General features: G+C 47.0%; 1 protein-coding gene across 2 annotated transcripts in view; it reads left to right on the top strand.

Annotated features, from left to right (window-relative positions):
- Positions 1-23,404, top strand: part of LOC112218242 (DENN domain-containing protein 5B) — a 70,317-nt gene that overhangs the window by 22,790 nt on the left and 24,123 nt on the right. The window contains exons 2-13 of one of the 2 annotated variants that reach the window (XM_024378876.2): positions 6,083-6,192; positions 7,376-8,069; positions 8,218-8,405; positions 15,659-16,159; positions 16,338-16,569; positions 19,192-19,342; positions 19,473-19,560; positions 19,862-19,978; positions 20,473-20,625; positions 20,727-20,811; positions 21,072-21,147; positions 21,257-21,385. In XM_024378876.2, the coding sequence (XP_024234644.1) occupies positions 6,083-6,192; positions 7,376-8,069; positions 8,218-8,405; positions 15,659-16,159; positions 16,338-16,569; positions 19,192-19,342; positions 19,473-19,560; positions 19,862-19,978; positions 20,473-20,625; positions 20,727-20,811; positions 21,072-21,147; positions 21,257-21,385 (2,524 nt within the window). Of the gene's footprint in view, positions 1-6,082; positions 6,193-7,375; positions 8,070-8,217; positions 8,406-15,658; positions 16,160-16,337; positions 16,570-19,191; positions 19,343-19,472; positions 19,561-19,858; positions 19,979-20,472; positions 20,626-20,726; positions 20,812-21,071; positions 21,148-21,256; positions 21,386-23,404 lie in introns of both variants that reach the window. The other variant, XM_024378875.2, reaches the window with a different exon arrangement.

Here is a 23,404-nt window from a genome sequence, read left to right as displayed (position 1 = left end):
TACCCACCCACCAGCCTGCATTCATACTACCCACCCACCAGCCTGCATTCATACTACCCACCCACCAGCCTGCATTCATACTACCCACCCACCAGCCTGTTTCAAAGTAAAGCAACCCTCTTAGTTCGGGTGATCCATTTCTTGTCTGCAGCATCCTTTCTGTTGTCGGCTTTCCATACGTCATCGGAGAAGTAGGTAGAATAATATAATCTGGGTGGATAGTGGATATGCGTCAAAGCAAGCGTTAGATTGTAAGACACGTTGTTTTAATTAATTATTTAAATTTTAAAAAATGACCCCTTTTCTCCCCAATTTCGTGGTATCCAATTGTTAGTAGTTACTATCTTGTCTCATCGCTACAACTCCCGTACGGGCTCGGGAGAGACGAAGGTCGAAAGCCATGAGACGCGTTGTTTTTAAGCAAGAGTGTTGCTCTTCCTGCTTTGTCACCATGTTATTGCCCATGGGTGTTTTGACAGTGCATGGATCAAATCAAATCAAACCAAATGTATTTATATAGCCCTTTGTACATCAGCTGATATAGAAATCAGCTGTACAGAAACCCAGCCTAAAACCCCAAACAGCAAGCAATGCAGGTATAGAAGCACGGTGGCTAGGAAAAACTCCCTAGAAAGGCCAAAACCTAGGAAGAAACCTAGAGAGGAACCAGGCTATGAGGGGTGGCCAGTCCTCTTCTGGCTGTGCCGGGTGGAGATTATAACAGAACATGGCCAAGATGTTCAAATGTTCATAAATGACCAGCATGGTCAAATAATAATAATCACAGTATTTGTCGAGGGTGCAGCAAGTCAGCACCTCAGGAGTAAATGTCAGTTGGCTTGTCATAGCCGATCATTAAGAGTATCTCTACCACTCCTGCTGTCTCTAGAGAGTTGAAAACAGAAGGTCTGGGACAGGTAGCACGTCCGGTGAACAGGTCAGGATTCCATAGCCCCAGGCAGAACAGTTGAAACTGGAGCAGCAGCATGGCCAGGTGGACTGGGAACAGCAAGGAGTCATCATGCCAGGTAGTCCTGAGGCATGGTCCTAGGGCTCAGGTCCTCTGAGAGAGAGAAAGAAAGAGAGAATTAGAGAGAGCATATTTAAATTCACACAGGACACCGGATAAGACAGGAGAAGTACTCCAGATATAACAAACTGACCCTAGCCCACCGACACATAAACTACTGCAGCATAAATACTGGAGGCTGAGACAGGAGGGGTCAGGAGACACTGTTTCCCCATCCGATGATACACCCAGACAGGGCCAAACAGGAAGGATATAACCCCACCCACTTTGCCAAAGCACAGCCCCCACACCATTAGAGGGATATCTTCAACCACCAACTTACCATCCTGAGACAAGGCCGAGTATAGCCCACAAAGATCTCCGCCACGGCACAACCCAAGGGGGAGCGCCAACCCAGACAGGAAGATCACATCAGTGACTCAACCCACTCAAGTAACGCACCCTTCCTAGGGACGGCATGAAAGAGCACCAGTAAGCCAGTGACTCAGACCCTGTAATAGGGTTAGAGGCAGAGAATCCCAGTGGAAAGAGGGGAACCGGCCAGGCAGAGACAGCAAGGTCTGTTCGTTGCTCCAGAGCCTTTCCATTCACCTTCACACTCCTGGGCCAGACTACACTCAATCATATGACCCACTGAAGAGATGAGTCTTCAGTAAAGACTTAAAGGTTGAGACCGAGTTTGCGTCCCTCACATTGTTAGGCAGACCATTCCATAAAAATGGAGCTCTATAGGAGAAAGCCCTGCCTCCAGCTGTTTGCTTAGAAATTCTAGGGATAATTAGGAGGCCTGCATCTATGATTATTTTTTATCATTGTGTCAAGAGATATAGTACTAAAACACTTGAGTGTCTCTCTTGATCCTAGGTCCTGGCAGAGTTGTGCAGACTCAGGACAACTGAGCTTTGAAGGAATACGCAGATTTAAAGAGGAGTCCGTAATTTGCTTTCTAATAATCATGATGATGATCTTTTCCTCAAAGAAGTTCATGAATTTATTACTGCTGAAGTGAAAGCCATCCTCACTTGGGAATGTTGCTTTTTAGTTAGCTTTGCGACAGTATCAAAAATACATTTCGGATTGTTCTTATTTTCCTCAATTAAGTTGGAAAAATAGGATGATCCAGCAGCAGTAAGGGGTCTTCGATACTGCACGGTACTGTCTTTCCAAGCTAGTCAGAAGACTTCCAGTTTGGTGTAGCAGCAGTAAGGGGTCCGATTGTCCAGGATTATGAGGAAAAACATTAAGATCCACAACATTTATTCCATGGGACAAAACTAGGTCCAGAGTATGACTGTGACAGTGAGTAGGTCCAGAGACATGTTGGACAAAACCCACTGAGTCGATGATGGCGCCATGTTTAGTTTTGCCCAACCCAGGTCGAGGCACAGACACGGTCTCAATGGGGATAGCTGAGCTGACTACACTGCCTGTGCTAGTGGCAGACTAACAGCCTGCTGCCTGGCATGCACCCGATTTCATTGTGGAGCTAGAGGAGTTAGAGCCCTGTCTATGTTGGTAGATAAGATGAGAGCATCCCTCCAGCTAGGATGGAGTCCGTCACTCCTCAGGAGGCCAGGCTTGGTCCTGTTTGTGGGTGAGTCCCAGAAAGAGGGCCAATTATCTACAAATTCTATCTTTTGGGAGGGGCAGAAAACAGTTTTCAACCAGCGATTGAGTTGTGAGACTCTGCTGTAGAGCTCATCACTCCCCCTAACTGGGAGGGGGCCAGAGACAATTACTCGATGCCGACACGTCTTTCTAGCTGATTCACACGCAGAAGCTATGTTGCGCTTGGTGACCTCTGACTGTTTCATCCTAACATCGTTGGTGCTGACGTGGATAACAATATCTCTATACTCTCTACACTCGCCAGTTTTAGCTTTAGCCAGCAATTAACGTCGGTAGCCTTGCCCCCTGGTAAACAGTGTATGATCGCTGGATGATTAGTTTTAAGCCTAATACTGCGGGTAATAGAGTCGTCAATGACGAGGGTTTTCAATTTGTCAGAACTAATGGTGGGAGGCTTCGGCGTCTCAGACCCCGTAACGGGAGGAGTAGAGACAGGAGAAGGCTCGGCCTCTGACTCCGACTCGCTGCTTAATGGGGAAAACCGGTTGAAAGTTTCTGTCGGCTGAATGAGCGACACTGGTTGAGCATAACTACAGCATTTCCCTCCAGAAACTGTGAGAAAGTTGTCCGGCTGCGGGGGGATTTATACTAACGTTATTATCTGTACTTACTGGTGGCACAGACACTGTTTCATCCTTTCCTACACTGAAATTACCCTTGCCTAACGATTGCGTCTGAAGCTGGGCTTGCAGCACAGCTATCCTCGCCGTAAGGCGATCGTTCTCCTGTATATTATGAGTACAGCGACTGCAATTAGAAAACATCATGTTAATGTTACTGCTTAGCTTTGGCTGTTGGAGGTCCTGACGAACCACGTCCAGATAAAGCGTCCGGAGTGAAAAAGTTGAATGAAAAAAAGTTGAGTGAGGGAAAAACCCAAAATATAAACGGTAATTAAAAAGTAAAAACCGTAAAGTTGTCCTGTAGCAAAGTAAGGTTGGCAACAAAATGCACAAAACGCACAGCAACACGTAAACAAGTCTGCAAGTTGTGACCGGAAATGGCATCACAGATTTCTTGGATGTGTGCATGTGCGCATCCACATCCCAGGCAGGGTAGTAATGGGAAGAGTGATGCACTCTAGGGAAAGATGGTGTTCCTTCAAAAATGAGGTAGTTTGAGTGTACATACCAGGGTTGTGCTCAATTCTGAATTGAATTGAGAATGCCTCATTAATTCCAATTGAGTTTGAATTGAAGTAGTAAACAGGATGCAGAATTGCAATTAGAATTTGAATGAAAGGGAATTGAATTCAGTCAAATTCAATCAAATGTAATTGACTCTTCTATATTAGGTCTAGTCTATACAAATATACATATTGTACATGTAAAAATGCATGTAAAATATTGTTGAAACAATTGATTTTCAGGACAAACTCTTAATGGATGATCAATGAAAACAACCTCCATGCAAATATTCCAAGTTGTTATATTTAATTAATATTTAATTATTTAATTAATCAAAATAAAAAAAATCCCAGAATGCATTAGTTTAACCCTCAAGTTGACCCTAAAAGCCTTCAAAGAGAAAACCACAAATATTATGGTCGGTGGACATATAATTGGCTATTCTAAGCACAAAGGTTAAAAGAGTATATGAACATTGTTTCCAGAGAAAGTGATATATTCTTTGGTATCTGGAAGTGTGACCTGTCAGAATCAATGAAACCTCATGTTCTATGACTGAGTGGAATTTCTTTAAATTGCACTCAATTAAATTCTACTTCCTGTCACTCAAATTCTACATCATGTGGGATGTGGCCAATTGGAATTTCAACTCATGAGTTGAATGGGAGTCAATTCCAAAATCCTGGATGGAGCACAACGCTGGTACACACCAGTGGCTTGCATCACACACACACACACACACACACACACACACACACACACACACACACACACACACACACACACACACACACACACACACACCACACACACACACACACACACAGCTATCTGTGTGTAATTGGAGCAGGCAGTTGACACAGGGGACAGTGAGAGAGGCAGGAGATGCATCAGGCAGACAAGGTTATACATCAAGGTCAGGGGAAGTGTGTGTCACTGAATTCTCTCCTTCCCTTCAGTGCATGTACACATACCATACACACATACGTGTGTCAGAAAATGTAGTACGTTTTTTTTCATTTGATAGTCTGTTACACAAACAAAAAAACACTTTCACTTTGCTGAAACTATGACATGGATGGTGCGATGTAGTGTGTTTTCTTATTTCCAGCCAAACCAAAGATCCTCTTTGCTATCAAGACCCAGTTTCAGCTTGTATCCGCGTACTGTAAACAGTCAGGTTCACCCTGCAGAGCTTTGGGATGCGTTCTGTGCATTGCTCCTGCTTCTACAACATCTTGAATCAAATCCCCCCTCATCTCCTCTAACCCTTCCTCACTTATCTCCCTCTCCAAATCAACCCTCCTATCCCCTAGGGTTGTCACGATACCAATATTGCAATACCATGACAATACTGGATTTTCATGAAGCAGACTGAACTTTATGGTCTTTTACAAACCAGCTCTATGTGAAATACTGTGTGATATAGCTTTAAAAAATAAACAAACGTGACTCTGGGTGACAACAGAAAGTCAGCTCAATGATTTGTCTCCTTGCCATGATACTTCAGAGTATGACTGGGATCATGACAACCCTACCTATCCCCCTGTTCTCTCTCCTCCTCTATCTGACTTTCTGGCGATGGTGCAGTGTGAGGGGATGTGGGCCCTGTAGCTGCTTTGAAGGCACCTCAGGGTTGGTCGTTATATAAGTCTGGACTTGGCAGGGCTTCCCCCCGTCACTGCAGAACCACCCCTATACTCTCACTTCTCTGTTGTCTCACTAACGGTCTCACCTCTCTACTGCCTTACCCCGCTACTGTCTCAGTAATGTCACAAATCTATTGTATCACTTCTCTCTCACCTCTACTGTCTCACTGATATCTCACCCCTCTACTATCTCTTCTCTCTGCTGTTGCCCAACTCTGTCTCATCTCTCTACATTTTCTACTAGACCGGTCTGAAAATTACTAGCCTCGGGCAAGCGGGTTAACTTAATTTCCATCTCTGGTCTCACCCCTCTACCATCTCACCTCTGGCTCATTAAAGGTATTCAACACACACAGAGTTTTTAGCTGATATCAGATGATGGGCCAAAAGCTTTGCTGTCTCAGTTATATAAAATCCTGTCTGGTAACCGCAGTGTTGCTCTCCGCCCTGTCCCCTTATTAAGAATTCAGTGCGGGGAATGAAGGTCACTTGTCCCTCTGAATTTGTCTGTGCCAGTATTGCAATGCTGACATACTTGTTCTCTCCGTCTGTCTGTCTCTACCCTCTCTCTCTCTCTCTCTCTCTCTCTATCTCTCTCTCTCTCTCTTCCCCGCCACTCGTTTTCAACCCCTTTCTCTCTTTCCTAGGTGAGAGCTTTGAGCAGAGCCCTCTACGGAGGTCCTTCAAGTCCAAGGTTCTGGCCCACTACCCTGAGAGCACAGACAGGAGTCCCTTCAATAGAGATGCAGTCAACATGGTAAGACAGTGGGGCTAGGATACATTTAGAGAACTTAGCAAAAGGTTAAGTCTGTCTTTTGGCTGTTTTAGCCCTTTATGGAAAGATGGTTGTTTTGAAAATGGCCTCATTTCATGCATTCATTACAAGAAAGTATAGCTTTTGTTGTGCACATATTTTACACAGAATAGAGGACTTTCCATTTGTTGTTTGTGCACTATTGTGCACTATCGGGATAGTTCATCTCCTTCCCCAGAGTCAGATGAACTGGTGGAGACCATTTTTATGTCTCTGCATGCAGCTTTGAAGGAAGTGGCTAACTAGCGTTAGCGCAATGCTAACTAGCGTTAATTGAACCATTTGAAAGTGGTTGGGCAAAATGTTTGATTGATTAGCGCAATGCTAACTAGCATTAATTGAACCATTTGAAAGTGGCAAAATGTTTGATTGTTTGGTACTGCGAGAGCCTTAAATGCTGTGCCGTCACGTCTTTATTTTGTTCTCCGGTACCATAATGCATTTCTCTTTCATGCGAATGAGAGAATATTTTCTGTTTTTAAGTGTTGATTTTCATGGCACACTCTTGTATCTACAAGTCTGGATTGATAAAAGCGTAAGGGCAGGAACTCAACACAATCTACTAACATAGATGAACCAATTAAAAAAAACTTGAGTTGTTTTTGGTGAAAAGTTCAAACTTGTTGTGAGCAGTCTCCCTACAGACACTGAGGTACTTTGTAGCAGATAGAGCGCCTTTTCATGGAGCCACACTCTGGTTCTTTCCACAAATAAGGCCCCTTTTAACCGCTAGTCTTTAATGTTGTTTGTCAGAATGATTTGACCCCTCTTGCGTTTGATTTAAGAGCTATTGAAGGCAGTTGAGATTGTTTGCCTCTCTTTCTGTACCTTCCCCTACCTCGTCTTCCTCTCCTATCGCTCTCTCTCTCTCCTTTATTTTCTTTTTCCTCTGCTATGTCCTCTAAAACATCCCAACTCGCTCTTCCTTCGACATCTCTCCCACCTCTATTCCATTCACCATCCTCTCACTCCTCTCTCTCTCTCTTTTTCTCCCCACCTCACCTCCCTCTTCCCATGTCTCTCTTCCTCCCTTCATATCTCTCTCCTCACCCTCTCTCTCCTTTCTTCATCTCTCATTCTCCATCTTCCTCCTTCATCTCTCTCTCTCCCTCTCTCTCATCCCCAGCTCTGCATGCCGCACGGCCTGTCGTTCCGTAGTCAGGCGGACGGCCGCGAGCACCACTTCCACTCCTTCACGGTCGCCCAGGACGACGGCACGCGCTCCTACGGCTTCGTGCACACGTACTACGAAGCAGTGACGAGTGCCCAGATCACCACGGCGATGGAGATCCTTCATCAGATGCACCATGTGGAGCACTACTCCACCTCCTCTTCGTCATCTTCCTCCGCCTCCTCCCCCTCCACATCCAGCATGGACTCTCTGGTGAGCAGCCTGGATGAGTTGGATGCCGACTCCCTGTCGGCTTGTTTGGGCTGCGCGGCGGGCTCCTTCCAGCCGGCCCGGGACACCCTGTATGCCTCCAAGGCCCTCTGCCTCCTCACGCCCCTCCCCTTCCTGCACGCCGCCCACCACTTCCTGTCCCAGCTGCACCAGGCGGTGACATCGCACGCGGCCCCGCCACTGCCTTTGGAGAGCTACATCCACAACATCCTGTACGAGGTGCCCGTGCCGCCGCCCGGTCGTTCGCTCCGGTTCCACGGGGTCCAGGGGCCTATCGTGTGCCAGCAGCCCGGCCCTGAGGAGCTCCCGCTCGGGGACTACCCACTGGGAGAGGCCTTCTCCCTGCTGGGGGTGGAGAACATGGTGAGGCTGCTCACCTCTGTGCTGCTGGAGACCCAGGTCCTGCTCTACTCACAGGGTAAGCACCAAAAGATCAGGCAGCATTTTCTGAAAGATCACCAATCAGGTTGTGTTTCGACCAATCAGGTTGTGTTTCAATCATTTTTCAAATGTAACCTAAAAGTGTGCACTTCTTCATTTCCCATCATGCGTCTCTCTGTCTCCAGACTACCAGCGGTTGATGACGGTGGCAGAGGGCATCACCAACCTACTGTTTCCATTCCAGTGGCAGCACGTCTACCTGCCCATCTTGCCCGTGCCCCTGCACCATCTCCTGGATGCCCCCGTGCCCTTCTTGATGGGCATCCAACGGAAGGATTGCTCCCAATGCTCCACTTTGGATCTGTCCCATGAGGTATTGAATGTACTTAGTACCAGGGCCATAAACAGACCTTTGAAAAAAATTATAATTTCATACTTCCTAACATACCAAATTCCTCTGTAGTGATCATTTACAAAAAAAATTAAGCATAGGCCTATTTATTTCTGCAAGAACACACTCATTTCTTTGACTCACAAATTGACAATGAAGCAAGCTAGTTACTGTTGATATTTAAACTAGGTAGCGTCCTAAAGAGATGATTGACACCGACTGAGAAAAGCGTGAGAGAGCTCCGTACAGGGCAGATCAACATGCCAACGGACACGGGATGAGGGGTGGCGAACATGACCACGACTTGCAGGCAGAGGGTTCTGACCAAAACATTTTTATTATACCACCACCCAAAAGGGCACTTTGGAGACTGGAAGGGCAAAGGGGCATGTGCTCTGCACAGGTAGAGCCCTATCTGTGTATGTGCCTGCTTAGTGCTTTGTGTTTGGAACTGTAGGCATGTAACGGTGGCTTAAAAAAAAAAAAAACATTTTTACCCTCAAAATGCCTTTATTTAACCAGTCAAGTTATTGAGAACATATTTCTTCTTTAAATACGACCAAGAGGGAGCAACAATTTTTAAATGGTTTGAAGTTGACCAGAACTGGGAGGTGCAGTAGGACAAACGATGTTCTCATGTAGTCCAAAGCTCATATTTCTTTAATAAGAATGGGAGGTTGCTGAGTCCACACACCTAGTTAGTTTTAAATCCACTCTTCAATTACAATTCAACTGGCCAAACCAACTGGCTATACCATAGACTTTGAAGCATTCTATACTGAACAAAAATATAAACACAACATGCAACTATTCCAAAGATTTTACTGAGTTACAGTTCATATATGGAAATCAGTCAATTGAAATGAATTCAGTAGGCCCTAATCTATGGATTTCACATGTCTGGGAATACAGATATGCATCTGTTGGTCACAGATACCTTTATAAAATATTTTTTTTTAATTAATACAAAAAAGGTAGGGGCGTAAATCAGAAAACCAGTCAGTATCAGTCAGTGTGACAACCATTTTCCTCATGCAGCGCGACACGTCTCCTTCGCATAGAGTTGATCATGCTGTTGATTGTGGCCTGTGGAACGTTGACCCACTCCTCTTCAAATGGCTGTGCCAAGTTGCTGGATTGTGTACAGATCCTTGCGACATGGGGCCGTGCATTATCATGCTGAAACATGAGGGGATGGCGGCGGATGAACGGCACGACAACGGACCTCGTCGTGGCATCTCTGTGCATTCAAATTGCCATCTATAAAATGCAATTGTCTTCGTTGTCCGTAGTTTATGCCTGCCCATACCATAACCCCACCTCCACCACGGGGCACTCTGTTCACAACAATGACATCAGCAAACTGCATGCCCACACAACGCCATACACGTGGTCTGCGGTTGTGCGGGTGGTTGGACGTACTGCCAAATTCTCTAAAACGATGCTGGAGGTGGCTTATGGTAGAGAAATTAACATTAAATTATCTGGCAACAGCTCTGGTGGACATCCTTGCTGTCAGCATGCCAATTGCACTCTCCCTCAAGAATTTAGACATCTGTGGCATTGTGTTACGTGAAAACGGCACATTTTAGAGTTGTCCCCGACACGAGGTGCACCTGTGTAATGATCCTGCTGTTTAATCATCTTCTTGATATGCCACACCTGTCAGGCGGATGGAGAAATGCTCACTAAACAGGGATGTAAACCAATTTGTGCACAACATTTTAGAGAAATAAGCTTTTTTGTTGCATATGGAACATTTCTGGGATCTTTTATTTCAGCTCATGAAACATGGGACCGACATTTTAGCATTTATATTTTTGTTCAGTGTAGTTCTCTGTAGCATTTTGATACACCTTCTGACTGGCATTCTAGCAGGCATTCACTGACCTTGGAAAAAACATTCCAACAAGCATTCGAACACAATGTACTGTTTCACTGCAGCTTTCTAATAACAGGCATTCCATTACGCAATGTAACAGGCAGTGAAAAGAGCTTTGTAACATTTGCTGCATTCTTGCAGTGCCTGCACTAATCCATCCTATTATAGTTGCATTATAACCCCCCCGAGCTCTCTGGTGTTGGAGAACATAGAAATTCACATAGCTCCTCCGCTTCTCCCTTCTCTCCCCAAATCCAATTCTCCATCCCTCAACGAAAGATCGCGCCGTTTCACACAAGCATTTCGCTAGGCATGCGTCCCAAATGGCACCCTAAACCCTGTGTAAAGGTGCCATTTGGGACACAGATTTGAGGAGTTTTCTTTGAAGTGCTAGAGCTGGCCCAGAGAGAGGGAGCAGGAGACATCAGTAGAGAGAGAGAGGTGGGAGGAGGAAGGCACCGAGCAACACATTTCTAAAGATATCAGACAACGTGAATAATTAAGGTTTAAGAATTCCACAGTTTATTTCTGGATGTATGTGAGAGGGTAGGGGGGCCACAGGAGGCAGCAATAGAATGCACACTTAGCAGATTGTGGAACGCATCCCGACCCTATCCTGTGTATTAAATATCTATCTGTCTACAACCCCTTTTTTCCAGCAGGATTAAGTGCGTTTTATCTGTATCCTTATCTAAAGTCATGGCTTTTTAAAAAGCACATAGCTTTTGATGGCATTTAGCTGATGTGTCACAGTACAGTGGGATGTCAACATATTTTGTCATGGTAAATTGGGTCAACATACTCCGAGGGGGAAGGCGAGGGCGTGGTTTATGTTGCAAGCTTTCCCATGAGAAGTGGAGGGGGAAGGCGAGGGCGTGGTTTATGTTGCCATGAGAAGTGGAGCGGGAAGGCGAGGGCGTGGTTTATGTTGCCATGAGAAGTGGAGGGGGGAAGGCGAGGGCGTGGTTTATGTTGCCATGAGAAGTGGAGGGGGAAGGCGAGGGCGTGGTTTATGTTGCCATGAGAAGTGGAGGGGAAGGCGAGGGCGTGGTTTATGTTGCCATGAGAAGTGGAGGGGGAAGGCGAGGGCGTGGTTTATGTTGCCATGAGAAGTGGAGCGGGAAGGCGAGGGCGTGGTTTATGTTGCCATGAGAAGTGGAGGGGGAAGGCGAGGGCGTGGTTTATGTTGCCATGAGAAGTGGAGGGGAAGGCGAGGGCGTGGTTTATGTTGCCATGAGAAGTGGAGGGGGAAGGCGAGGGCGTGGTTTATGTTGCCATGAGAAGTGGAGGGGGAAGGCGAGGGCGTGGTTTATGTTGCCATGAGAAGTGGAGCAGGAAGGCGAGGCGTGGTTTATGTTGCAAGCTTTCCCATGAGAAGTGGAGGGGGAAGGCGAGGGCGTGGTTTATGTTGCCATGAGAAGTGGAGGGGGAAGGCGTTTATGTTGCCATGAGAAGTGGAGGGGGAAGGCGAGGGCGTGGTTTATGTTGCCATGAGAAGTGGAGGGGGAAGGCGAGGGCGTGGTTTATGTTGCCATGAGAAGTGGAGGGGGAAGGCGAGGGCGTGGTTTATGTTGCCATGAGAAGTGGAGGGGGAAGGCGAGGGCGTGGTTTATGTTGCCATGAGAAGTGGAGGGGGAAGGCGAGGGCGTGGTTTATGTTGCCATGAGAAGTGGAGCAGGAAGGCGAGGCGTGGTTTATGTTGCAAGCTTTCCCATGAGAAGTGGAGGGGGAAGGCGAGGGCGTGGTTTATGTTGCCATGAGAAGTGAAGGGGGAAGGCGAGGGCGTGGTTTATGTTGCAAGCTTTCCAATGAGAAGTGGAGGGGAAGGCGAGGGTGTGGTTTATGTTGCCATGAGAAGTGGGGGGGAAGGCGAGGGCGTGGTTTATGTTCCCATGAGAAGTGGAGGGGGAAGGCGAGGGCGTGGTTTATGTTGCCATGAGAAGTGGAGGGGGAAGGCGAGGGCGTGGTTTATGTTGCCATGAGAAGTGGAGGGGGAAGGCGAGGGCGTGGTTTATGTTGCCATGAGAAGTGGAGGGGGAAGGCGAGGGCGTGGTTTATGTTGCAAGCTTTCCAATGAGAAGTGGAGGGGCAAGGCGAGGGCGTGGTTTATGTTGCCATGAGAAGTGGAGGGGAAGGCGAGGGCATGGTTTATGTTGCCATGAGAAGTGGAGGGGAAGGCGAGGGCGTGGTTTATGTTGCCATAAGAAGTGGAGCGGGAAGGCGAGGGCGTGGTTTATGTTGCCATGAGAAGTGGAGGGGAAGGCGAGGGCGTGGTTTATGTTGCCATGAGAAGTGGAGCGGGAAGGCGAGGGCGTGGTTTATGTTGCAAGCTTTCCAATGAGAAGTGGTGCGGGAAGGCGAGGGCGTGGTTTATGTTCCCATGAGAAGTGGAGCGACAATGCTTCAATCCTATTAACTTTTAAAGGCACATTCTTTGATATTTACATGTTTGATCATTTAAATGAATGATACCCACTGTTCATGCCTGTTCATGATGAATATCACTGTCTTTTCTCAAGTTGAGGAGTGGGCCTTTAAACTAGAACTGTAAACAAATGGTGGTCTGTGTGAATCTGTCTCATCACATGCAGTTAAGAAAAAAACTGGACCATGGCATAACGTCAGTGCTAAATTTGGACCAACAGAGTGTCACTTAAGCAGAGCACACTGTTGATGCTGTTATGGGATTTCATGGTGTCGGTCTCTGACATAGTCTGTGTCAGGCCAGTGCCTGCTAAGCTTCTCTCCAGAGGTCGACTCGTTTCTCTGACTGTTTTCCGCATTGACGGACATTTTGTCAGTGAATGAGGGGATGTGCAATGAAACAGTTTCACCTCATTTCCATCAGCGTGTAAAAAATGTGCAACCAGAGGGGAAAAAATTCTAGACCACCTTTACTCCACACAGAGAGATGCGTACAAAGCTCTCTCTCGCCCTCTATTTGGAAAATCTGACCATAACTCTATCCTCCTGATTCCTGCTTACAAGCAAAAATTAAAGCAGAAAGCACCAGTGACTCGGTCTATAAAAAGGTGGTCAGATGAAGCAGATGCTAAACTACAGGACTGTTTTTCTAGCATAGACTGGAACATGTTAAGGGATTCTTCCGATGGCATTGAGGAGTACACCACATCAGTCACTGGCTTTATCAATAAGTGCATCGAGGACGTCGTCCCCACAGTGACTGTGCGTACATACCCTAACCAGAAACCATGGATTACAGGCAACATCCGCACTGAGCTAACGCCTAGAGCTGCCGTTTTCAAGGACTCTAACCCGGAAGCTTATAAGAAATCCCGCTATGCCCTCCGACGAACCATCAAACAGGCAAAGCGTCAATACGGGACTAAGACCTATCAGTCAAGCTAAACTACTTCAATGCTCGCTTCGAGGCAAATAACACTGAAACATGCATGAGAGCACCAGCTGTTCCGGAAGACTTTGTGATCACACCCTCCACAGCCGATGTGAGTAAGACCTTTAAACTGTTCAACATTCACAAGGACACAGGGCCAGACGGATTACCAGGATGTGTACTGCGATCATGTGCTGACCGACTGGCAAGTGTCTTCACTGACATTTTCAACCTCTCCTTGTCTGAGTCTGTAATACCAACATGTTTTAAGCAGGCCACCATAGTCCCTGTGGCCAAGAACACGTCTGTAGCCATGAAATCCTTTGAAAGTCTTGTCATTGCTCACATCAACACTATTTTCCCAGAAACCCTAGTCCCACTCCAATTTGCATACCGCACCAACAGATCCACAGATGATGCCATCTCTATTGCACTCCACACTGCCCTTTCCCACCTGGACAACAGGAACACCTATGCGAGAAAGCTATTCATTGACTACAGCTCAGTGTTCAATACCGTAGTGCCCTCAAAGCTCATCACTAAGCTAAGGACCCTGGGACTAAACACCTCCCTCTGCAGCTGGATCCTGAACTTCCTGACGGGCCGCCCCCCAGGTGGTGAGAGTAGGTAACAACACATCCGCCACGCTGATCCTCAACACTGGGGCCCCTCAGGGGTACGTGCTCAGCTCCTGTACTCCCTGTTCACTCATGACAGCACGGTCAGGCACGACTCCAACTCCATCATTAAGTTTGCCGATGACACAAGAGTGGTAGGCCTGATCACTGACGAGACAGCCTATAGGGAGTTCAGAGACCTGACCGTGTGGTGCCAGGACAACAACCTCTCCCTCAGCGTGATCAAGACAAAGGAGATGATTGTGGACTACATGAAAAGGAGGACCAAGCACGCCCTCATTCTCATCGACGGGGCTGTAGTGGAGCAGGTTGAGAGCTTCAAGTTCCTTTGGTGTCCACATCCCCAACAAACTAACATGGTCCAAGCACACCAAGATAGTTGTGAAGAGGGCACGACAAAACCTATTCCCCCTCAGGAGACTGAAAAGATTTGGCATGGGTCCTCAGATCCTCAAAAGGTTTTACAGCTGCACCATCAAGAGCATCCTCACTGGTTGCATCAAGGCACTACAGAGGGTAGTGTGTATGGCCCAGTACATCTCCGGGGCCAAGCTTCCTGCCATCCAGGACCTCTATATCAGGCGGTGTCGGAGGAAGGCCCTAAAAATTGTCAAAGACTAAAGCCACCCTAGTCATAGACTGTTCTCTCTGCTACCCGCACGGCAAGCGGTACCGGAGCGCCAAGTCTAGTTCTAAGAGGCTTCTAAACAGCTAAGACTCCTGAACAGCCAATCAAATTGCTACCCAGACTAGACCCCCCAATGCTGCTGCTACTCTCTGTTATTATCTATTCATAGTCACTTTAATAACTCCACCTACATCGGCACCAGTGCCCACGCACATTACATTGACACATTGACTCTGTACCGGTACCCCCTGTATATAGCCCTGCTATTGTTATTTACTGCTGCTCTTCAATTATTTGTTATTCTTATCTCTTACTTTTTAGGGATTTTCTTAAAACTGAATGGTTGGTTAAGGGCTTGTAAGTAAGCATTTTACTGTAGGGTCTACACCGGTTGTATTCGGCGCATGTGACAAATAAAATTTGATTTGAACTTGGCCTGGTCCCAGATCTTTGGCTGTTTAGCCAACTCCAATTGTTCTGGTTGACTATACAGCGCAAAGAGATCTGGGACCAGGCTACGTGAAACTAGTATGCCAAGAGAGACAGGGCTTTTAGAGAGGAAAGGGAGAGAGGAGGTGAAAGGAGGGATGAGATGTAGGCGAAATGAGGAAAAGAGAGAGTGATCTGGGGAAGAGAGGGATTTGAAACGAGCATTTCGCTGCACCTTTTTATACCCGCTGGAAACTGTGTACATGATGAGTAACATGTTTTTTTGATCTGTCCCCCTTCCAGGCCAACCTGTGCTTTGTGGACATAGACAACCACCGCGTGGATCCACCCGAGGACCTGCCCCTCTTCCCAGACCAGCCCGAGCTCATCCTCGAGCTGAACGAGGTGCTGCTGCGTTTCGGCCTCCAGCCACATGGTGGCGCCACCACCAGCAACCCCGCCCCTGCCGCTCCCCTCTGCCTCAGCAGCCTCGTCCTGGAGGACCTGATGGAAGACAGGCGCAATGGGAACCTGGGAGGGGAGGAGTTGGCCGTGCTGGAACGACTGCAGGCACTAGCCAGGAGGTGTGGAGAAGGAGGGGTGGAGGGGGGAAAGACCCTTGGACGGGCGTTCCAGGAGGAAGAGGAGGAACTGCATGCGGCCAAAATGAACGTGCAGCTGAGGGAGGTGTTCGCGGGGCGTTTTGCCGTCATTTTCGGGAGGTACGAAGAGTTTGTGATCCACAGCGCTCCCGACCTGGAGTCCTGGCTAGGCAACCGTGACGGAACGAGCAACTTTGATAAGGTAATGGTGAAGATTGATCGACAGTCACTAACTGAAGGAATACCATAGACACGCATTATATCCATAGGCTACTCCTTCACAGTCAGTAATCATACATACATTCACAAGAAGCTCTCATTCAGGATAGAAGCAATGTTCGCCCGCTGTTACTGCTTTAACTGGTTAGTGGTATCACCAGGGCTCCTTCCTGTCGGTGCAGCCTGCCCCGCACCTGCACTTCCTGTCCTGGTTCCTGGAGACGGCCATGTTCTCATCATTCTTGGACAGCAAGGTGTTGTCTCGCTGGGCCGACCAGGAGCCACTGCAGCGTGTGTTCGACGGCCGCCTGGAGAGTGAGCACCCTTACGACACGTTGGAGGATGACCCCGGCAACCGTCGCTACAGGAAGTGCAGCGTGCTCCACAAGTCAGGTGGGTGAATGCAGGGTGTGGAAATTGGATCCAGGGGTGTTACAGTAGTACTCACATTTCCATTATTATTATTATTATTATTATTATTTTTGCTAACTGCATCCGGTTTGCAAGCCCCCCAGTCTTCCTATCTCTGGGTCATGTTCATTAGAAAATATTTTAAAATCTTTTGCAACAGTAAATGAAAATGAGTTCAGATAGTCCCTCACTCTTGTAGTCTGCTGGTGCCTGATGAACACGGTCCGTTTGTCCAATGCACAGAGTATATTGAGAGGCAGAGATTAGGTAAAGATCCTGAGAGTCGCCAAAACCCGGAATGTGACTTTCAAACCATTATACACCTCGCATTGTATGGGTTAGCGGATCCGTCTTGGCCTTTTTTTCTTTCTCCTCCCTATATTCCCTCTGTTCCACTGAACGAGGAGGGAAACAAGAGGGAAGATTTAGATGGAGCGGCTGCGACATAGAATAAAAGATGAGTGAGGGATGGGGGATATTTGTTCTGGTGAAATTAGAGGGGAAATTAAGTTCACTATCAATCTGAGAGAAGACCAAATTGTAAAAAAGGGAGAGTGGAGGGTAAAAGAGGTAGAAAATGATATATGAGGGGGAGAAAGGGAGGTAGACTGAGAAGGGGATACTTTAGAGTGGTGGAGGATGGGGAGGGAGGATAAGTAGAATATGATGAGAGGAGGAGGGAGAAAACAGTACATTTTTTCCCTATAATGAGAGCCCCAAAACTCTCGGCTTTGAAGTACTGCCAAGTAATCTGCCAAGCTCTCTCTCTCTTTCTGTTTCTCGCTCTTTCTGTTTCTTGCTCTCTGTTTCTCTCTTTCTGTTTCTCTCTCTATCTCTCTTTCTGTTTCTCTCTCTCTCTCTTTCTGTTTCTCTCTCTCTTTCTGTTTCTCTCTCTTCTTTCTGTTTCTCGCTCTCTCTTTTTCTGTTTCTTTCTCTCTCTCACTCTTTCTGTTTCTCTCTCTCTTTCTGTTTCTCTCTTTCTGTTTCTCTCTTTCTGTTTCTCTTTCTCTCTCTCTCTCTTCTCTCTCTTTTTTCTGTTTCTTTCTCTCTCTCACTCTTTCTGTTTCTCTCTCTCTCTCTCTCTGTTTCTCTCTCTCTCTCTGTTTCTCTCTCTCTCTCTGTTTCTCTCTATCTCTCTTTCTGTTTCTCTCTCTCTCTCTTTCTGTTTCTCTCTCTCTTGTTTCTCTCTCTCTCTCTCTGTTTCTCTCTCTCTTTCTGTTTCTCTTCTCTTTGTCTCTCTCTCTCTCTCTTTCTTTCTGTTTCTCGCTCTCTCTTTTTCTGTTTCTTTCTCTCTCACTCTTTCTGTTTCTCTCTCTCTTTCTGTTTCTCTCTCTTTCTGTTTCTCTCTTTCTGTTTCTCTCTCTCTCTCTCTTTCTCTCTCTCTCTCTGTTTCTCTCTCTCTCTCTGTTTCTCTCTCTCTTTCTGTTTCTCTCTCTCTTTCTGTTTCTCTCTCTCTTTCTCTCTCTCTCTCTCTCTTTCTTTCTGTTTCTCTCTCTCTTTCTGTTTCTTTCTCTCTCTCACTCTTTCTGTTTCTCTCTCTTTCTGTTTCTCTCTCTCTTTCTGTTTCTCTCTCTCTTTCTGTTTCTCTCTCTCTCTCTTTCTGTTTCTCTCTCTTTCTGTTTCTCTCTCTCTCTCTTTCTGTTTCTCTCTCTCTTTCTGTTTCTCTCTCTCTTTCTGTTTCTCTCTCTCTTTCTGTTTCTCTCTCTCTTTCTGTTTCTCTCTCTCTCTCTTTCTGTTTCTCTCTCTCTCTCTTTCTGTTTCTCTCTCTCTCTCTTTCTGTTTCTCTCTCTCTCTCTTTCTGTTTCTCTCTCTCTCTCTTTCTGTTTCTCTCTCTCTTTCTGTTTCTCTCTCTCTTTCTGTTTCTCTCTCTCTTTCTTTCTGTTTCTCTCTCTCTTTCTGTTTCTCTCTCTCTTTCTGTTTCTCTCTCTCTCTCTTTCTGTTTCTCTCTCTCTCTCTTTCTGTTTCTCTCTCTCTTTCTTTCTGTTTCTTTCTCTCTCTCTCTCTTTCTGTTTCTCTCTCTCTTTCTGTTTCTCTCTCTCTTTCTGTTTCTCTCTCTCTCTCCCTTGAGTTTCCCAGCAATGTGTCTTTCAAAGGGAACCAGATAGGGTTCACTTCCATATCGTGACAACAACACATGACTGTAGTTATGTACAAAGAGCTTTACAGATCATAGACCACATACAGTATGACACTGATCAGAAATTCTCTATTCAGAAACACGCTTCTACAATGGTCATTCAATGTAAGACTTCTATGTAGAGGAATGAAAAGCTAGAAATTAGGAAGTGATAACGCTGTTGGTAGAGCATGGCACTTGCAATGCCAGGATTGTGGGTTCGATTCCTGCTGCGACTGTCCATACAAAAACGATGCACGCATGTCTATAAGTCACTTTGGCATATACTTTGGCACTTTGCCCTAGCCTGGTTACACGTCTACCATAGTTTCTGGAAATGACCGCGTGGAAGGATAATACCAGAGACAGCACAGTACAGTTTGGGTCAGCACTATAATGTGAAACGGTTCATTGGCACTGCCTCTCCGACAGCATTCTCCAGTAGGCCCCACTCACATCGCCCACCTCTATTTTGCTCTGATCCCTAGCCCAGGCCATGGAACGCAGGCTGCTGAAGGTTGACCACACGGCCATCCACCCCCACCTGTTGGACATGAGGATCGGCCAGGGTCGACACCAACAGGGCTGCTTCCCCAGGCTGCAGGCTGATGTACTGGCACAGGGACATAACACCAATAAGTAAGTGACATACACCCATATATACACACTGACACACAAGAATGATCTAAGCACACACGCACACAAATCACCTGCATGCACACAAACACACAATGTACACTGAGTCTGATGCAGTTGCCCCTGTGTGCAGGTGGTCAAGCCGTAACACTCGCAGGAGCGACATTAAGAGACCAGTGACCAATGACACGACATCAGGACTGGGCAATGACCAGAGAGAGGTAAACACCTGCTTTACCTATGGCCCTGTCCAAAATCAACCACTAGCCCTTTCCCTTAACTGGTGTAAGCAATATGGTGATGCCTTCACATTTCTTTGCATGACCATCATTCTGGATTCTTTGGGGGGGGGGGTTTTAAAAGTGGAAAAAATGAAATGAGCCAGGTAGTCCCTCTCTGTTTTAGTCCGATCTACAAACCCAGGATGGGTAGGGGCTAGGAAAGGAGTTATTGGTTGTTTTCAGAATTAACATTATTTTTGTGTCTGATTGGCACGTGCTCTCTGGGTTTATCCGTTAGAAGTATTCCCTGGGGAGGAGGAGCTTACACCAGTCCAAGCTTCTTGACCCCTCCCCCTCAGCTGTCACTCAAATCCAGCGGGGGTTCGTGGAGGGGCTCCTGAGTGAATGTCGCCTGAAGGTAAGGGGTCTCCTGACCCACCACAGCAGGGGCACATCATCTTTCAGTTGGGCATCGACTCTAGACAATCACACAGCATATTAGAGGTAGAGTGATTGTCCAAAATGGAACCATATTCCCTATATTGTTCTCCACTTTTGGAGAAATGCAGTGTGATTGTGCAGTGCATCTGTAGCTGAAACATGTCAGTTTTGTGACCTCTGATTCTTGAAATGATAACATAAATCAAGACTACATTCAATGAGGGCCAAGTCCTCCTAACTTGAGTTGTGGGTGCTTAATTCTGACCCTTGCATGAATCATGTATTGACATGTGTCCCAATTCTCCACACTTCTCCTAAAGTGTGCCCTAGCACACCCCCCTCATGGACCTAAAATCCTTAAATCAAGTCCACACTTCGGTAGAAGGGTGTAGAATTGGGACGCAGTCTAAGAGTAAGAAGTCAGGATTTAGGCCCGATTTAGTGTTTGTTGTGTGTCTCTGTGTGGTGCAGACCAGGCGTATGTTGATGGAGAGGATGGGGAAGGAGAGTGTGGAGCTGGGTCAGGGTGAGGCCAGCATCACAGGCCTGCAGGAGAACACAATGATCCACAACCTCTGTGACCTGCTGGAGAGGACCTGGGGCCACGGGCTGCTGCTCAAACAGGTTCGTAACAAACATACACAAACACGCGTTCAAACATACTGTAATCACACACTGCTGTTTTGCCGTGGTTGAGTGTGTGATTGAGTGTTTGTTCCGTCCAGGGAAGGTCGGCTCTGTGGTCCCACCTGCTCCACTGCCAGGCCAATGGGGAGAAGATGGAGCCACCATCACCTGCCGAGTCTCCAGGTCAGAGCAGATACCTTCTAGCCTGTTTGTGCTGCCAATGACAATGATCATTGGAATTGAATTTCCAGCACAAACAGATCTGGGACCAGGCTAGACACATACAAGGAATGTAGTATAGTAATCTATCTAATCATGCCTCAATCATTCTATGTTCTGGTCTGCTAGCATCACCTGTCATTAACAAGATAATAGTTTGTCTGTTAGGTGTACTCTGTCAAGTCTGATCACATCTGCCAATCACTCTCTCTTCCTGGTTACAGTGTCCAATGGGCTAGACAGCATGAGGCTAGAGGAGGGGCTTGCACCCCCGAAGGGCTCCTTTGTACAGGATATGAGGTAATAAAGTGCAACATAACCCAAATGGACAGTGCAACACAACCCAAAACAGTGCTATCTTTGAAAACCGTTGAATTTCTGATAGCGTTTTTAAACATGTTTGTTTTAGGTTTGTCCAGACTATGAGTGAGGGTCTCAGTGAGGTGGGTCGCGCGCGAGCCTGGATCCATCTTTCCCTGGAGAAGAAAGTACTCTCGCAACACCTCAAACTGCTGCTGGCCAACCAGAACCTAATCAGGTATACACACATATCACACATACCCTCTTCACACTACTGACCGCAATCATTCCTGTTCATGCTACAATGACTACCGTCCTGTAGCACTCACTTCTGTAATCATGAAGTGCTTTGAGAGTTATGGCACACTATCAACTCCGCCATCCCAGCCCCCTCTAGACCCACTCCAATTTGAATACTGGCCCAACAGATCCATAGACAATGCAATCGCAATTGCCCTCCACACTGCCCTCGCCCACCAAGATAAGAGGAATACCTACGTGAGAAATGCTGTTCAGTGACTAAAGCTCAGCATTCAACACCATTGTCTCCTTTAAGCTCATCACCAAGCTTGGGACTCTGGGTCTGAACACCTCCCTCTGCAAATGGATCCTGGATTTCCCGACGGGCCGACCCCAGGTGGTGAGGGTAGGCAACATCACATCTGCCACCCTTAACACGGGGGGCCCCACAGGGGTGTGTGCTTCGTCCCCTCCTGTACTTCCTGTTCTATCCACGACTGCGTGGCCACGCACGACTCCAGCACCATCAAGTTCGCTGACGACACGACGGTGGCAGGCCTGATCACCGGTGACGATGAGACAGCATACAGGGAGGAGGTCAGTGACCTGGCAGTGTGGTGCCGGAGCAACAACCTGTCCCTCGACGTCAGCAAGACCAAGGAGATGATCGTGGACTACAGGAAAGTGGGGGGGGCGAACATGCCCCCATCCATATCGACAGGGCGGCAGTGGAGCAGGTAGACAGCTTCAAGTTACTGAGTGTCCAAACCACTGGTCCAAACACACATGCAAGGTCGTGAAGAAGAAGCGACAGTATCTCTTCCCCCTCAGGAGGTTGAAAAAGTTTGGCAGGGGCCCTCAAATCCTGGAAAGGTTCTACAGCTGTAGCACTGAGAGCATATCGACTAGGTGCATCACTGCTTGGTATGGCAATAACACCGCCTTCGACCGCATGGCGCTACAGAGGGTTGTGCGGAAAGCCTAGTACATCACTGGGGCCGAGCTACCTGCCAACCGGGACCTGTATATTAAGCGGTCTGAAAAGAAGGCCCGGAAAATCGTTCAAGACTCCAGCCACCCAAGCCATAGACTGTTTCCTCTGCTGCCGCACGGCATGAGGTCCAGGTGCATCAAGTCTGACACCAACGGGCTCTTGAACAGCTTCTATCCCCAAGCAATACGACTGATAAATATCTAGCAAAATAGCTACACAGACGGTCTGCGTTAACCTTGTATCTTTATTGACCCTTTATTTGTGCACTGTCTCTATGCACACTCACATGGCCCTATACACACTCACTCCAACACACACACACAATCCCTCACTCCATCATTTTACTACTCACACAGAATACGCACATACATTTATTTACTCTACACACCCGCACAGCCACTCACATACAAGCTGCTGCTACCGTTTATCATATATCCTGATGCCTCGTCACCTTACCCCTCTACATATCTACCTCCATCACTCCAGTAGTCCTGCACATTGTAAATATTGTATTGGAACCGACTTAATAATTGTTTTCCTGTATATAGTATGCTTACTTACTTACTTTATTTTGCATTTTTTATTCAGCGCATTGTTGGGTTTTGAGTTTGCAAGAAAGGCATTTCACTGTACTTGTGCATGTGCCATTAAAACTTGAAACTTGAGCTGAGCAGAGCTGAGCAGAGCCGAGCCACTCAGAAGTCAGTGGTGGTCAAATGAAGTTATACCGAAGACATCCTTACTCGCAAAGTCAGAATTGTTTACAATGAAAATGCCATATGGAAACAATTCATCATAAAACAGTTTGGGAAGCCGCTCTGAGCTGGCTTGGTTGCACCTCCACGATAGTTAGGACCGTGCTGGAAAGGACCATGTGAAAAAGAAAATATTTTAGCCTCCACGTTTCAGGTCGTCACCATGACGTGAAAAGGGCAATGACAGATGAATCTTCAGACGTATGCTTCGTTTCCTTCTCTCTGTGAGGTGTGTGTGTGTGTTCACTTTTCGGTCCCCTCCCTACAG

Source organism: Oncorhynchus tshawytscha, linkage group LG19, assembly GCF_018296145.1.
Source record: "Oncorhynchus tshawytscha isolate Ot180627B linkage group LG19, Otsh_v2.0, whole genome shotgun sequence".
Taxonomy (NCBI): domain Eukaryota; kingdom Metazoa; phylum Chordata; class Actinopteri; order Salmoniformes; family Salmonidae; genus Oncorhynchus; species Oncorhynchus tshawytscha.
This window is presented reverse-complemented; position numbering and strand designations above follow the sequence as displayed.